Raw genomic sequence first — 15,181 nt, 5'->3', positions numbered from 1 at the left:
GAAACATTAAAACGCTTGGTAATCTACAATAATTTGGATTGCCATTCTTTGGGCGCTGACAATGATAATCATGTTTGAGAGGTCTCAGCCTGTCAGAACAGTGAGATTCTACAGATTGTCAGGTGTAGATTTACTTGACAGCAAACTGAGGATTGTTTAACTAAAACAAAATAAAATGAATGAATTCATAATTTAAAAAATTACTAACTAAAAAAAAAGGTACCTTTTACTTTTGCTTTAGCATTTTTTACTATATTAAACAGTACAAATACGTTTTGTGTTTTTAAATAAAATTTTGTTTACTACACGGCAAGGTATCCAATTAACAGCTTTTTACTTATTACTTTTACTATAGATTTTAAACATTTTTTACACTCTTTTGCATTTTTTTTAAATGCAGGGTAGTATCACAGCCAGTTATATAGATACAGCAGTATCCAATCTCTTACAGAAAAACACTTGGAACGCATTTAATTTTGAGTGTTTTTTTCTCATCCGTGACTCTCCAAAAGTGATGAACCAAAGCTTAAAACGCACTGGCCTAGTTCAGGGAAAGATAATGCATCCCAAATGCTCGCTTTCTAATTAACGTGTAGCTTTTAATGTAAATTTAATGACATTAATAAATATAGCTGTTGCTTTTTGGCTGCTTCCATCAAGCTGTTATATTTTCTTACAAGGTTTCGAATATCAGAATGCATTATATTTGAGTAGGCAGCCCCTCCCCCGGTGCGCCGCACCAACACCATCGAACTGAGCTATGAAGAAGAGGAGGAAAAGGAGTACGAATGGGAGGGGTGGCTTGAAACTGAGAGAGAAAGAGAGAGAGAGTGCGCGCATGGCGAAATATGCAGCACCAGTGGCAAGGAAACACACCCGTCAGCTGCGCGCAGAGGAAAAAAAAAAAGGGATAAGCGCGGACAAAGGAAACATGGACGCATCCGTGCGCGTTTAGAATGGAACTGACAATTAGGCCATTGTGCAAATAAATGTAAAACCTTTAATGCTGAAGTGGGAGGCAAGATATTGCAAGCTGACAAGGCGGAGTGCTGTTCATATGATCTTGCGATGGCTGTTGCAGGGATATGTGATTGCCTAGACAAAAAAGTGCCTCTTTCTTTTTTGCTATTACTATTATTTTGTGGCCTTGCTCTCGGACAAATAAGATATTCCGTGCCGGAGGAATCGGAGAGTGGAACGATTGTAGGTGATATTGCACAGGATTTGGGTTTGGATGTTCGAAAGATCCCCACCCGAAAGATTAAGGTAACCTCTGACAGCGGCAAAAGGTACGTGGACCATAAGAATGGAAAATTATTGGTAAACGAGAGAATTGACAGAGAGACATTGTGTGATACAAGCGCCGCGTGTGTTTTGAATCTAGAGGTTCTTCTTGAGGACCCAAATGAAGACCATAATGTCGAGGTGGAGATAACAGACGTGAATGATCATACGCCGCAGTTCCCCAGAGACGAGTATCAATTGGAGATCACAGAGTCGGCTTTGCCGGGCTCTCGTTTTCCTATCGAACACGCGCAAGATCCGGACATCGGTACCAATTCGGTTCGATTGTACCGGCTCAGCCCAAACGAGCATTTTGCTCTCGATTCCAACAAGCCTTCGTTGAATACTAAGCATATCGAGCTCGTTCTCAAAAAGCCCTTGGATCGCGAGCTCGCCCCTTACCATCAGTTAATCCTGACAGCGACAGACGCTGGCACACCAGCACGAACAGGTACAGCTAAAATTAACGTTCGCGTCTTGGATTCGAATGACAACAACCCCGTTTTTGACAGCTCAGTATATAAAGTCAAATTGCTTGAAAATTCGCCCAAAGACACTTTGGTTATCAAACTGAACGCCACAGACCAAGATGAAGGAACAAACGGGGAGGTGCTTTATTCATTCAGCAGTTACACCCCAGACAGGGTCAGGCAGATTTTCAGCATGGACACCAACACTGGAGAAATCAGAGTCAAGAGCAATGTGGACTACGAGGACACTAATTCGTACGAAATGTACATCCAGGCCATGGACAAAGGCCCAGCTCCAGTAGCAGCCCATTGCAAAGTGGTGGTGGAGGTCGTGGATGTCAATGACAATGTTCCAGATATCGTGCTCTCGTCTTTGTCCAGTCCAGTGCGTGAAGATGCCCGTGCAGATACCGTGGTGGCCCTGATCAGTGTGACTGACCGGGACTCTGGACCTAACAAACAGGTTACCCTTGAAATTCAACCTGGTCTTCCTTTCAAAATCAAGTCGTTTAGAAATTACTAATAAATGTAAAACCTTTAATGCTGAAGTGGGAGGCAAGATATTGCAAGCTGACAAGGCGGAGTGCTGTTCATATGATCTTGCGATGGCTGTTGCAGGGATATGTGATTGCCTAGACAAAAAAGTGCCTCTTTCTTTTTTGCTATTACTATTATTTTGTGGCCTTGCTCTCGGACAAATAAGATATTCCGTGCCGGAGGAATCGGAGAGTGGAACGATTGTAGGTGATATTGCACAGGATTTGGGTTTGGATGTTCGAAAGATCCCCACCCGAAAGATTAAGGTAACCTCTGACAGCGGCAAAAGGTACGTGGACCATAAGAATGGAAAATTATTGGTAAACGAGAGAATTGACAGAGAGACATTGTGTGATACAAGCGCCGCGTGTGTTTTGAATCTAGAGGTTCTTCTTGAGGACCCAAATGAAGACCATAATGTCGAGGTGGAGATACTAGACGTGAATGATAATACGCCGCAGTTCCCCAGAGACGAGTATCAATTGGAGATCACAGAGTCGGCTTTGCCGGGCTCTCGTTTTCCGATCGAGCACGCGCAAGATCCGGACATCGGTACCAATTCGGTTCGATTGTACCGGCTCAGCCCAAACGAGCATTTTGCTCTCGATTCCAACAAGCCTTCGTTGAATACTAAGCATATCGAGCTCGTTCTCAAAAAGCCCTTGGATCGCGAGCTCGCCCCTTACCATCAGTTAATCCTGACAGCGACAGACGCTGGCACACCAGCACGAACAGGTACAGCTAAAATTAACGTTCGCGTCTTGGATTCGAATGACAACAACCCCGTTTTTGACAGCTCAGTATATAAAGTCAAATTGCTTGAAAATTCGCCCAAAGACAATTTGGTTATCAAACTGAAAGCCACAGACCAAGATGAAGGAACAAACGGGGAGGTGCTTTATTCATTCAGCAGTTACACCCCAGACAGGGTCAGGCAGATTTTCAGCATGGACACCAACACTGGAGAAATCAGAGTCAAGAGCAATGTGGACTACGAGGACACTAATTCGTACGAAATGTACATCCAGGCCATGGACAAAGGCCCAGCTCCAGTAGCAGCCCATTGCAAAGTGGTGGTGGAGGTCGTGGATGTCAATGACAACGTTCCAGAGATCGTGCTCTCGTCTTTGTCCAGTCCGGTGCGTGAAGATGCCCGTGCAGATACCGTGGTGGCCCTGATCAGTGTGACAGACCGGGACTCTGGCCCTAACAAACAGGTTACCCTTGAAATTCAACCTGGTCTTCCTTTCAAAATCAAGTCGTTTAGAAATTATTACACCTTGGTAACCTCTGCCTTTCTTGACCGCGAAACCACAGCAGCCTATAATGTCACCCTCAGCGCTACAGATGCCGGCAACCCTCCCCTTTCGTCTCAGAAGACCATTCAGGTGGATGTCGCAGATGTGAACGACAACCCTCCACGCTTTGAGCAGACCTCCTACACTGTGTATGTCATGGAGAACAATGCACCTGGAGCCTCGCTCTGCACTGTCAAAGCTCAGGACGCGGATGTCAATGAAAACGCTCGCATCACCTACACGGTCCTAAACGACAACAATCACGGGATCCCGGTCACCTCCTATGTGTCAGTTAAAGCAGACACAGGTGTTGCCTATGCCCTTCGCTCCTTTGACTACGAGTCATTACGGGAGTTTCACTTCCAGGTTAAAGCTCAGGATGGGGGTATCCCACCACTCAGCCGTGTAGCCACTGTCTACATCTACATAATGGATCAAAACGACCATGCGCCCGAGATTGTGAGTCCTCCAGCCAATGGCACACGCTTAACAGAGACAGTTCAGAAAAATGCAGAGCCAGGAAGTTTGATCACAAAGGTAGTGGCCTATGATGCAGATGCAGGACAGAACGCATGGGTCGTCTATCTGCTGGACCAGGCCAGCGATCTGGATCTCTTTAAAGTTCACGAACACACAGGAGAAATTCGTACCACGCGGCGCGTCCTTGAAGACAACTCCACCTCTTTCAGTCTAACTGTACTAGTAAGGGACCATGGCGAACCACCTCTGTCATCCACCGCTACAATCAACGTCGCTGTCATGGAGGTGCCACTAAAAGTCACGCCTGACCCCAAGCGAATTATCCGCCCTCACAGCTCTCTCTTGTTTTCCAACGTGACATTGTACCTCATTGTAGCCTTGAGCGCCACCACCTTTGTGTTCTTGGTGACAGTGGTTGTGCTGGCTATCGTGCGCTGCCATGCCTATTGCACCCAGCCCGGGTCCTGTTCGCCCTGCTGCGTGTCCCAGAAGGCCCAAGCGGAAGGTGGCTCAGGAGGGGGAGGCGGAGGTGGTGGTGGTGGCTCTCAACCCAATAACAATGTGGTGCTTAGACGAGACCTCAAGGTTGAGCCTCATCATATTGAGGTCCGGGGTAATGGCTCTCTGACCAAAACCTATTGCTACAAGACCTGTCTGACTGCTACTTCGGGCAGCGACACGTTCATGTTCTACAACACAGGCCGACCCATCAGTGGCACCTGGGGCTCCGAGCGCTTTTTTACAGGAGGGAGCGGATTTGTTCGCAGGCTTAGTATGCCAGATGCAGCACTACAGGTGTGTCTCATTAGAAAGTATATATCCGTAAAAATACAAAAACTGGAAAAATCAAATTTACAGTAAAAAAAAAAAAGATGCCAGTGTTTGGGGTTTTACATATATTCTAAATAACAGTAAATGTTAAATAAATAAATGCTAAAAAGAATAATTATTTAAATAAAATCTAATCATAATGTGATGCATCACACATGAATTTCTGAGAATGTTTATTTATTGATTTTTACCATAAATGTAGTCATTCTTTTTGAGTATTTTGTAGATTTAAACCACAAATTATTTGGTAATTCATATTTTTTTTCTTCCAAAAATGATTCATTTTACAATATTTAACCAGGAAATGCTGTGTTAAAACACTTTTCACCATTTATTTACTATAGCATTTTTTTATATATATAATTTTGGTTACACTTATGTTAAATTACTAAACATAAAACCGTAAAATGTTCTCATGCAGCACAAGTTCTGTCTAAATTTAAATAAAACTAGATATAATGGAAACCAGAATTGAGCTTTAGCTCAATATAGTGCTACTCTGGTTTCCAGTATGTTTTAGTGTAAAAGGTAATTTGGTCAGACCAAGAGTTGCAATAAAGCTCTGTGCCCACGTGTCAGAAGCTTTTGACCTTGTCATCTCCTGTTGTACTGTGCGGTTATCTAGTGCAGCTTTACAGTGCTTTGCTTCACCCTGCATTAGTGTCAAACATCAAGACTTTCTAGAGTAGTACATTGCATTTATGATGATTTAGGTATTTGCTCCCACATCTGAAGCTGTCATCACATTTTCAGGATTATTTCCTTCCACTCCCATGTCACTGTCTTTACTCCAAGATTTTATTTGAATTTGAACATTATTTTGTATACACTAAATTACACTGAAGTAACATATGTTTTGGGTGCCACATAGATCATTTTGGGGAAAAAAGCTCCTCAGAGTTAATGCAGGATAGGATACATTTTAGTATATTGCCTGTGCAATACATTTGCTGTGTTAGATTCTCAATTTATGTGTTTTTGTCAGTGTAATTGGCGTGAATTCATGTTCACTCTGTCAGCCATGGATTCGTGAAATGTGTTTTAATTAGCCAGAACATGATCCAAAGGCTGTGCAGCCTTGATCTCTGGCTCACGGGAGGAGATGTTGCAGATGGTTTAAAAAAGACAAAAATAGTCTAAAAAAAAGAGTCTACAGTACAAAAATAACTAGAGTTTGCAGAGATGCTCTTGACAGCCTCAGATGTGTTGTGAGAGGCACTGCAGCACATTCGACACTACAGAGGATTTAGGAGCAGAGGCCGTCTGTCCAAGATAAGAGAGCAGGCAATGAAATTAACCTCCAGCCTTTGATTCTCAAGCCCTGCAAATTACATTGTGAGAGCGAAGCAAAGTCTTTTTGCACGCACTCTCTCTCCCCTGAATTCACCTGATTAAAGAATGTTATTTACTCAAATTATCTGGGCCATTCTCTAATGCCTCATCCTATCGCATATTACCCAAGCTATTTTTTTTTTTTTTTACTAGGGCAAGTATAAAAAGAGTGGCAACTACGTGCTTGTGCTCTCCCTCTGTGCAAGGCCATTTAATTCATTCACTGTGAATTGCTGGAGGAACAGATGACCATCTTATGTTTGAGGCTTGCAAGGTGAATGGTCATCTTGTGACCAGTGCTCAGATTGAGTTGCTTTGGTTGAGACGAGCAGAAAATGCTCAAGTATCATATTACATGAGGTCAGCTGGAGATGGATGCTGGGAGAAGAGAAAGATGTTTAGGGACTTGATGTTGAGCAGAAAGGGTGAAGTAATTTAAAAATGTGTGGTAATGGCTACAGTGATGCACAGATATAAAAATTTTGGCTGATGCCAAATATGTATTTATTTCAATGTTATGGCTGATAAGTGCTAAATGGCTGATATTAAAATTATGATTCTATAATAATGAAATAAAATCACCACAGTCAGTCATTTTAAAAGCTATGAGGTGAATTTAGTCATCACAGAATTACAATTGAAAATATAAAAAGCGCATATTCCATCAAGAATACATTTACAAATTCTTTAAGGATAATTTGAATAAGCACTAGATTATGGCAAAGATTATCTAAACTGTAAAATGATTTTTCAAAGTTGTAAATGAATAATAAAGCTTATTGGAATATATTTCACAAGAAAATACCATTTGAGTCTTTCTACCTCAAAATTTCTTGTTTAATTCAATGTGTTCTTGCCATTTCTTTGAAACAATTTTCACTCAAAAATTGCTAGTAAATTTGACTAATTACTAATTAACTAATTACAAAGTAAATCTGAGACTTTTTTATGGTTTAAATGTAAAAACATACTGAAAAATGGTGTTGAAATTTCACAAATAATCTCAAAGAAATTGAAAGTAAGACTTTTTTTTTTGAAGTAGAAAGACTGAAATATCGTTTTCTTGTAAAAGATTTTCTGCTCCAATAATCTTTATTTACAACTTCAAAAGTGTTGGTGGAATTGATCATATACATAATGAAATATCTAATATCTGCCAATGCCGATATATTAAAATCACTAATATCAGTCATTAACCATATGGTACCATATATTGTGCATCCCTTGTAATGTTGTGTATGTTATTAGGTGAATGTCAAGTGTCCTTCATGTGCTTTATTATGAAGAACACTCTCTCCACACATACAAGTTTTATACCAGTGAGTCATGGGCCATGGCATAGTGCCAATAACCGTCCCTGTAGTTCTGGTCTCCTTTAGCTGTGGTTCATATTAAAATGCAAGACAGAAACACGCACACAGAACAGCATGATTTATTGATGAGAATGTATCTAAACCTTTTCTGTCCTTCCACCCCTTCTTTCCCTCTATCTCTCCTCATCTTTCTCTCCTTCTCCAGCCCAAAGGACCAAATGCTGACTGGCGTTACTCTGCTTCGTTGAGGGCAGGAGTGCAGAGGTAAGCACTTTTGCTGTTAATAATGTCCTGAAAGAGTTACAGTCCTCTCTGAACTGTTATGGAAAACACCTCTTCTCTGTTTGCTGTAGCTAAATAAAAATTAAAAGTTAAGTGCTTGTTCTGGTCTTGAGTTTGGTAGCTGAGTAAAAGTGCAAAAGCACTGTGAATCATGTCCATCTCTAATTTCCTCATTTCCTGACAGGTAATAATCAAATCCTGACCCTCAATGTCATTATGCAGGAAACAATCGTGTTTGAACTTAATCAAATAGAAGGGAGAGCAGAAGCTAAACGCATCCTCAAAATATTATACATTACATAAAATGTTTCAAATGATTTTCATTAAACAAAGAATTGCTATTTCACTCAATAGAAACAAATATTACACTTTTAGAGTAAGGTTCCGTTTGTAACATTAGATATTGCTTCAGGTACCATAAATTAACAATGAAAACCATTTAGAATTTAATAATCTAGGTTAATGATTTTTTTCTTTTTTTATAAATATACTATTGTTCATTGATTAATGTATAATTGTAATATTTGTATTTTTTATAAAAATAAATATTTTGTTTTTATTTGTATAGTTATTTTTATTGTAGTATTATTAATGTACTACCATGGTATTTATTCATATTTTGAATTGCCTTTTATATTTTCAGTTTTCATTTGATTTTTTTAAAATAATTAATATTATATAATTTAATAATTAATAAGGCTTTAATAATTATGTTAGTTTAAAATATTAATTAATATTTATATTTAGCTTTATTATTATTATTATTATTATTATTATTATTATTATTATTATACTTAAATATGTGCAAGTACTTAAACATGATTTTGTTTCATTTAGTTGCCAAAGCATCATTTCTAATTTTTGTTTATGTTTTACAGTTTAGGTTTTTAATCTAATATTTAAATTGAATTTTATTTCAGCTTTATTTCAATTAATGAAAACAATTTTAATAGTTTTAATTTTAGTTAACAGTAACAACACTGGTTTATACAACTTACTGAAACAGCATTGGTCATATTGTTCAGTTCATAAAGTCTGATGCACTACAAATGTATTTTTATGGTATTAACCCATTTTAACCTTACTCTGTCATCCAATATATTGAAATTCAAATCTCAGGGGGGGGTATTTCGATGCACAAATACTGACAAAATGAGTCATCTCTGAAATGCAAAATATTTATTCTCTAACTCTTTACACATGCACACACACTTACATCTGGAGACAACAAGGCCCCCTCCTCTAACCACCACAAACATAGAGTTTCCAAAGGGTGAATGACTGTCTGTTTTATGTGATAATGTTGTGCTACCCTGTGGGCTCATCTCCGGGGATGGTTTTGTGTGTGTGTGTGTGTGTGTGTGTGTGTGCGTGTGTCTGCGTGTTTTATGTGGTTTTCTGTGACTGAAGGCTGGTGCAAAAAGGGGCACAGGGGACATTATACACAGGGGACAAATTAGATGGAATTTCACTGAGCCACTTAGAGCACCATATAAACATAGTACAAATTTGCATACTAAAAAAATTTACATTTAGATATGCACCAGTATTAAATTCAATATTAATTCTGTCAGATAAGATGATTGGCATGGCCGATAACCGATAAATTGCATATATTAAAATTCTATTTGGTTTTGTCTAAATAAATAAAAAATAAAACACTAAAATTGAAACGTAATCATTTTAAATGTTAATTTAGTGAAAGGTTAATTTAGACATCACAACATTATAATGTACAGAATATTCATTTTGATATTTTGAAACATTTTGAGAGAATTTGCTGCAGTGTTATTAAATTATTAGTGTTTTTAAAGTGAGCATTAGATGAAGGTAAAAGTGATATTAATGTGATATGTATTTAAATAGAGAAAAAAGTGAGCATGCAAAATTGAATAGCCAGTATCCACTGGTAGTTTTATTATCGTGCATTAAATTGGATGAATTAAATTAATCAAAGTGACAGTAAACACATTTATCATTTTACAAAATATTTATATTTCAAATAAATGCATTCTGTTTTTAAGCAGAAATGTTTCTTGGGCATCAAATCGTCATATCAGAATGATTTCTGAAGGATCATGTGACACTGAAGACTGGAGTAATGGCTAATGAAAATCCAGCTTTGCTATCACAAAAATAAATTACATTTTAAAATATATACAAATAGAAAAGTTATTTTAAATTCTAATAATACTTTTTACAATATTATTTTTTTTTTTCTGTATTTCTGATCAAATAAACGCAGCCTTGGTGGTGAGCATAAGAGACTTCTTTCAAAAACAAAAATCTTACCAACTCCAAAAGTTTGAACGATAATGTATATTGCATATCCTTAATTAAATTGATTATTTGAATTTCAACAATTATGTGCAGTTTAATTTCAGTAGGGGATCTTTAAAGCTTTCTGTAAATTCAGTATATCACATTATTATTATTATTATTATTAAATCTTAGATTTATATTATGTATTCATAACTTTTCATTGACCATCAATGAACCACAAATTAAGATGAATAATTCCTGAATTGCTCAACTCTCTGTCATACTTCCTCTTCATTTCGACTTACTCCAAACACCTCCAGTATACAAACCTCCTCTCCAGTGGCTTTAAATCCACACCCCTCAATCGACAAGCCTCTCCTTAGGCAAGAAAGTTACTGATTCACTCTGCCACAAGGCACGGGTGCATTTCAGCTTTAAGGGAATTAGAAAGATCCATAATGTTAACACACACACACTGGATGAGAGTTATGGGAGCTGTAGCAGGCTGGGCACACCCTGTGCTGCATTGCAGATGCCCTGCTATACCCACTTCCTTTCTGCTCCTCATGTCTGTACATTTATAATGGATGTATAGGAGTGCTGTGGCAAAATTCACAGTCCTGCTCTTTATGTGGGTGCTTGTCTGATCGTGGTTTCCATGGTGATAAATACACCGATCCGTGCTGAAAGCCAAAGGCCGTCGCTGGAAAGTGTATGTAGGAAATGAAATGTCCCTTTAATGTAATGCTTTTTAATGCATACTCGCAGCTCTAGGGTGTAGCGTGGTATTTGTTGAAATTTTAAGTACATACTACATCTTCAACTGTCTACCACAAATTCCCAGGCTTATGTTATGCATGGCCTGCTGACAGTCCGAGACAGAGAAACGGAGAGAGGAATGGAGGGAAGATAAAGATGGTAAAGAAACTGAACAATGTATTAGGGGAAATCAGATTATGAAATGGCCCTTTGCAAGAGTAGAGAGGCGCTGAAATGGTAATATATTTCCATACAATCCACATATTTTTCTCTTTGATGAACACTTTCACTTTTATATCATCTTTCTTTTCACATTTCTTCTGTTTCTTCATCATTCCCTACACTGCAGAAAATCCTATTTGTAATATTTATTTTCCAGTTAATATAAAAACCCTCGAAACAGGATACATTTATTTAAAATATGCCGTAAGATATTATGAGTAACCCATCTTTGATACAAATATATTTTGTCTTTTGACATATTTTTTCACTTGTTTTAGGCATCAACATAAAGAATTTAAAAACGTGCAAAAAAATATGCTACTGCAGTAAAGACAAATACTGTACACTGACATTACAGTTAAAAATTTTGGGGTCAGGATTTTTTTTATTTTTTGTTTTATTTTTATGTATTTATTTATTTCTTATTATTTTTCAGCCTTGGTAAGCATAAGATACTTCTTTCAAAAACATTAAAAGATCTTAATGACCTCAAACTTTTGAATGGTATTTTATGTTCATGATACAAATCTTAACACCTCATCTAATGTCACTACTCAAGTAAAACAAGTAATCTTGTGGCTGTTGAAAAATATCTAAAATATACTTCAAAATATATCTTTTATATTTAAAATATATTTTTAATATACTTAAAAAAGTTTTAAGTATATTAACATTTTTTATCATCTTCCTGCCTTCTTTCCAGTATATATTTAGACACTCTATCAATGTGCTTTCCAGTCAACATGTCTGAAGGAGTTAAAACATCATGACACCATCATGACAACTCGCATGCCGCACACATATCACCTCACGCACAGACACATTAGATCACATATAGTCTAGCACACTCTTGTCACATGTACCTTCACCGTCACGCACACCTTCAGACCAAAACTTAAATAAATACATGCAAACACAGCAGCTCTTGACACATAACACAACTGTCCCCCTCAACTGCCACTGCCCAAAAGTGAAGCTGTATTTTAATGTTTATTATTTTTCGAATCAGTTTTACTGAATATTTTCTCTGTGTATTTTTAATAGTACTCAAAAAAACAAACAAAAAAAAACTGGATTTGTGATATTTCAAGTCTATTGACATGCTAATTGTTTTCTTTTTAGTTCTGTGCATATGGAGGAGGCATCAGCTGTGATGCAGGGAGCGCAAGGCATGCTGGTCCAGAACTGGCCCACAGTCTCCAGTGCAGCAGGTGAGGTCACACCTTAAAGACGTCGGCAGTGTAATTAAATTTTAATCATCCGAAACGAACGACTCCATCATCTTCTCGCAAAACTTCATGCTCTTGCTAATCTAGTAATTTTCTCTCTTGCAAATTATCATGTTCATCAACCTATTACATCTGTTTTAATTAAAATGCCTAATACATATGGTGATTCTGGATTTCTCGTAATGAATCTTAGGAAGAAATCAAGACAGACTGAAACTTTTTGACCCAAATTGAAGCTGATTCAAAGTGACATGGATTCATGCATGTTTAAAACAACCTGTTTAAAGCAGGTTAGGTTTATTCATCCAAAAATGTCAGCTCTTCCTCTCTCTCTGGCCTCTTCTTGCTCTTTTACAGTCTTGCATGCCCTGAAAGATCCTCAATCCAAGTACAAGATGTACTTTGCGTTGTCTCTTTGTGTTGCAATACTGTTCCCTAGATCCAAAATGACAGGGAACAAGTCTACAAGTCTGACTCGAGCTTTCTCATTAATTTTTTCAGACTTTCTGCAACTAGCAATCCAGCCAGTGACTTGCCCGTGGTGTGTCATTTTTATAGATCTACTAGCATATTTTCCTTCTCTTCTTCCATAGAAGTCATAACATGTACTGATGTATCAAGTAGGGATGGGTCACGATTTTCGAATAATCGATTAGTTGATTTAATTACAGAATATCGAGTAGGTTGTGCGATTATTGTCTTAAAAAATGTCCCCATGTTTTCCGTGCTGATGCGGTGGTGACGCGTTCATGTAAGCAGAGGGTGGCGCTGCCAATAACGCACCTAAAAGCTGTCAAAGAAAACAGAAGAACACATTGTCTCACGCGCACACTGTAGACTTGCGTGGCATAGAAAAAGACTTGCGTAGCATATAACGGTTACAGTAACTTGGGACGATGTCAAATAAGAGTTCTGTGCGGACCACAAACACCCCCGACTGGGTTAGAGGTGTGGCTGAATCTGTGTTTAGAAAGGCGCGGAAAACAAATAACGCGTTCTACGAAGCCACTAAAGGGACATGGTTAGCCGCTTGCTAACGGTAGCCTGTTACGTTACATTACAGTACATAACATTTCACTTACCACATAAACAGAGTAAGGAGAGATGACTGATAGGATGATGGCGAATGATTTGCAGATCCTGAGCAGCACTGACAAACATCTAATCATAAAATGTGTGGTAAGTACTGCAGAGTGCTGCTCCGTACGTGATCGTGAATCTCGAAAGTGAAAGTAAAAAGCATGCACGCGTTCAAAAGCGATTTCAATGCCCTGCGTATTAATAGCGGCTCCCTGATGCCCGCAGTTTATATACAGTATAATTAACTAATATTTAAATTTGTTTGATGATCTGAAACATTAAAGTGTGACAAACATGCAAAAAAATAAGAAATCAGGAAGGGGGCCAACACTTTTTCACACCACCGTAACTGCGACAGAAGATATTGAAGAAACGTATATTTTTCCTTCCATCTCGTATCTATTCCCTTTAGGGGTTCCATTTTTAAAAAATATTATTATTATATTATATTGAAATATCTTAGCCTTATGAGCAGTTGATTTATGCTAATCGACGACGGACTGTTATGTTAATAAGTGCCTTCATTCGGTTATGTATAACATATTATATTAATATGTTTCAGCACGTTACAATCATTATATGGCTTGAGTTAAGGTAGCCTATCTTCTAAATTAATCAGTTTATCATTCAGATTGAAAGCGTGAATCCCGTCTCTCTCCCTCTCACTCTGTTTATGGGTGTTTGTGCGTGCATGCGGGGGAGGGGTGCGATTTTCGAATAATAATCGAATAATACCCAGCGATTTTCGAATATTATTTTTGCGTGGAATGCGGATCCCTAGTATCAAGGCCAGTCCTTCCCTGACAGAATTTCATTTGTAATTTAGTGGTGTGTCCCTCAAATGCTTCATTTCAGCACATAATTTAGGCAACATAATCATTAGTTGACACAATGAACCAAATGTGTTTATTTTGGGTAAGTGCACAATGGCCAAGCACACAGTTTCAGGAGTAACAACCGTATTTAAATATGGGAGAGAAACCGCATTTAAATAATGGGAGTGAAGTATGCAGTGATTGACACCAATGTTCTGGCGTCTGGCATTTGGTATCTGCTATTTTTGACCAAAGTGATATTACAGCGACTAAAGACTCTTTACGTTCAGATTTACGTTACGTGATTTTTAACTAAACCCCTGTCAACAGAGCCATCATGTTTTGTTTTTGTTTGTCATGTCTACTTATTAATATAAGCAACACGTATTAAAGGGGTCATATGATGCTATTTTAAAGATCATTATTTTGTTCCAGTGCATTGTGATTGGCCGAACACCACAAGCACGCGTCGGAAATGTAACGCCCCTTTCCATAATCGCGAGCTTCAGCTTTCAACATAAATATAAAGACAGTAAATAATGTCCTTAGTTGTACCATCAGTTCAAGCCCGAAAGGGGAACAGAGTCGCGTGACAGACACAGGGATGATGCTCGTATGTATTTGCAGTACACAAGCCGCGATTAAGAAAGCTGACTCTACTGTGATGTGACCCTGTCTCTCTCTCACGCACACACACACAAACACACGACGCAATACTCTACACGGCGCAAAACTCTGCATTTGAACAGTCAATAGCAAATACTTAAACTATTAAGAAAACATACTTACAGTAGTTGATTCAGAATAAGCGCCAGATTGTCATAGCAAAGTCGGAATTGACCTATTTTTTTTTAGAAATAGACTTTGCACAGTCAGCCTTGTAGGCTACTCTCCTAGGTTCATAAAACTGTCGTCCATAAAATGCGTTGCACAAATTTGAACATCTGGGTTGTGCTGTTCTGTTGTAAATAAATCTTAACCAATGAT

At 38.1% G+C, this 15,181-nt stretch overlaps 1 protein-coding gene across 3 annotated transcripts in view; it reads left to right on the top strand.

Annotated features, from left to right (window-relative positions):
- LOC107678002 (protocadherin alpha-C2-like) overlaps positions 1 to 15,181 on the top strand; it is a 40,393-nt gene that overhangs the window by 16,382 nt on the left and 8,830 nt on the right. For 2 of the 3 annotated variants that reach the window (XM_016473089.1, XM_016473088.1), the window contains exons 2-3: positions 7,751 to 7,809; positions 12,193 to 12,281. In XM_016473089.1, coding sequence (XP_016328575.1) covers positions 7,751 to 7,809; positions 12,193 to 12,281 — 148 coding nt within the window. Of the gene's footprint in view, positions 1 to 2,290; positions 4,865 to 7,750; positions 7,810 to 12,192; positions 12,282 to 15,181 lie in introns of those variants that run through there. The other variant, XM_016473086.1, reaches the window with a different exon arrangement.

The sequence above is a fragment of the Sinocyclocheilus anshuiensis genome, unplaced genomic scaffold (genome assembly GCF_001515605.1).
Source record: "Sinocyclocheilus anshuiensis isolate Anshui unplaced genomic scaffold, SAMN03320099.WGS_v1.1 scaffold260, whole genome shotgun sequence".
NCBI classification, from domain to species: domain Eukaryota; kingdom Metazoa; phylum Chordata; class Actinopteri; order Cypriniformes; family Cyprinidae; genus Sinocyclocheilus; species Sinocyclocheilus anshuiensis.
The sequence above is the reverse complement of the archived record's forward strand: the minus strand, read 5'-3'. Positions and strand labels throughout refer to the sequence as shown.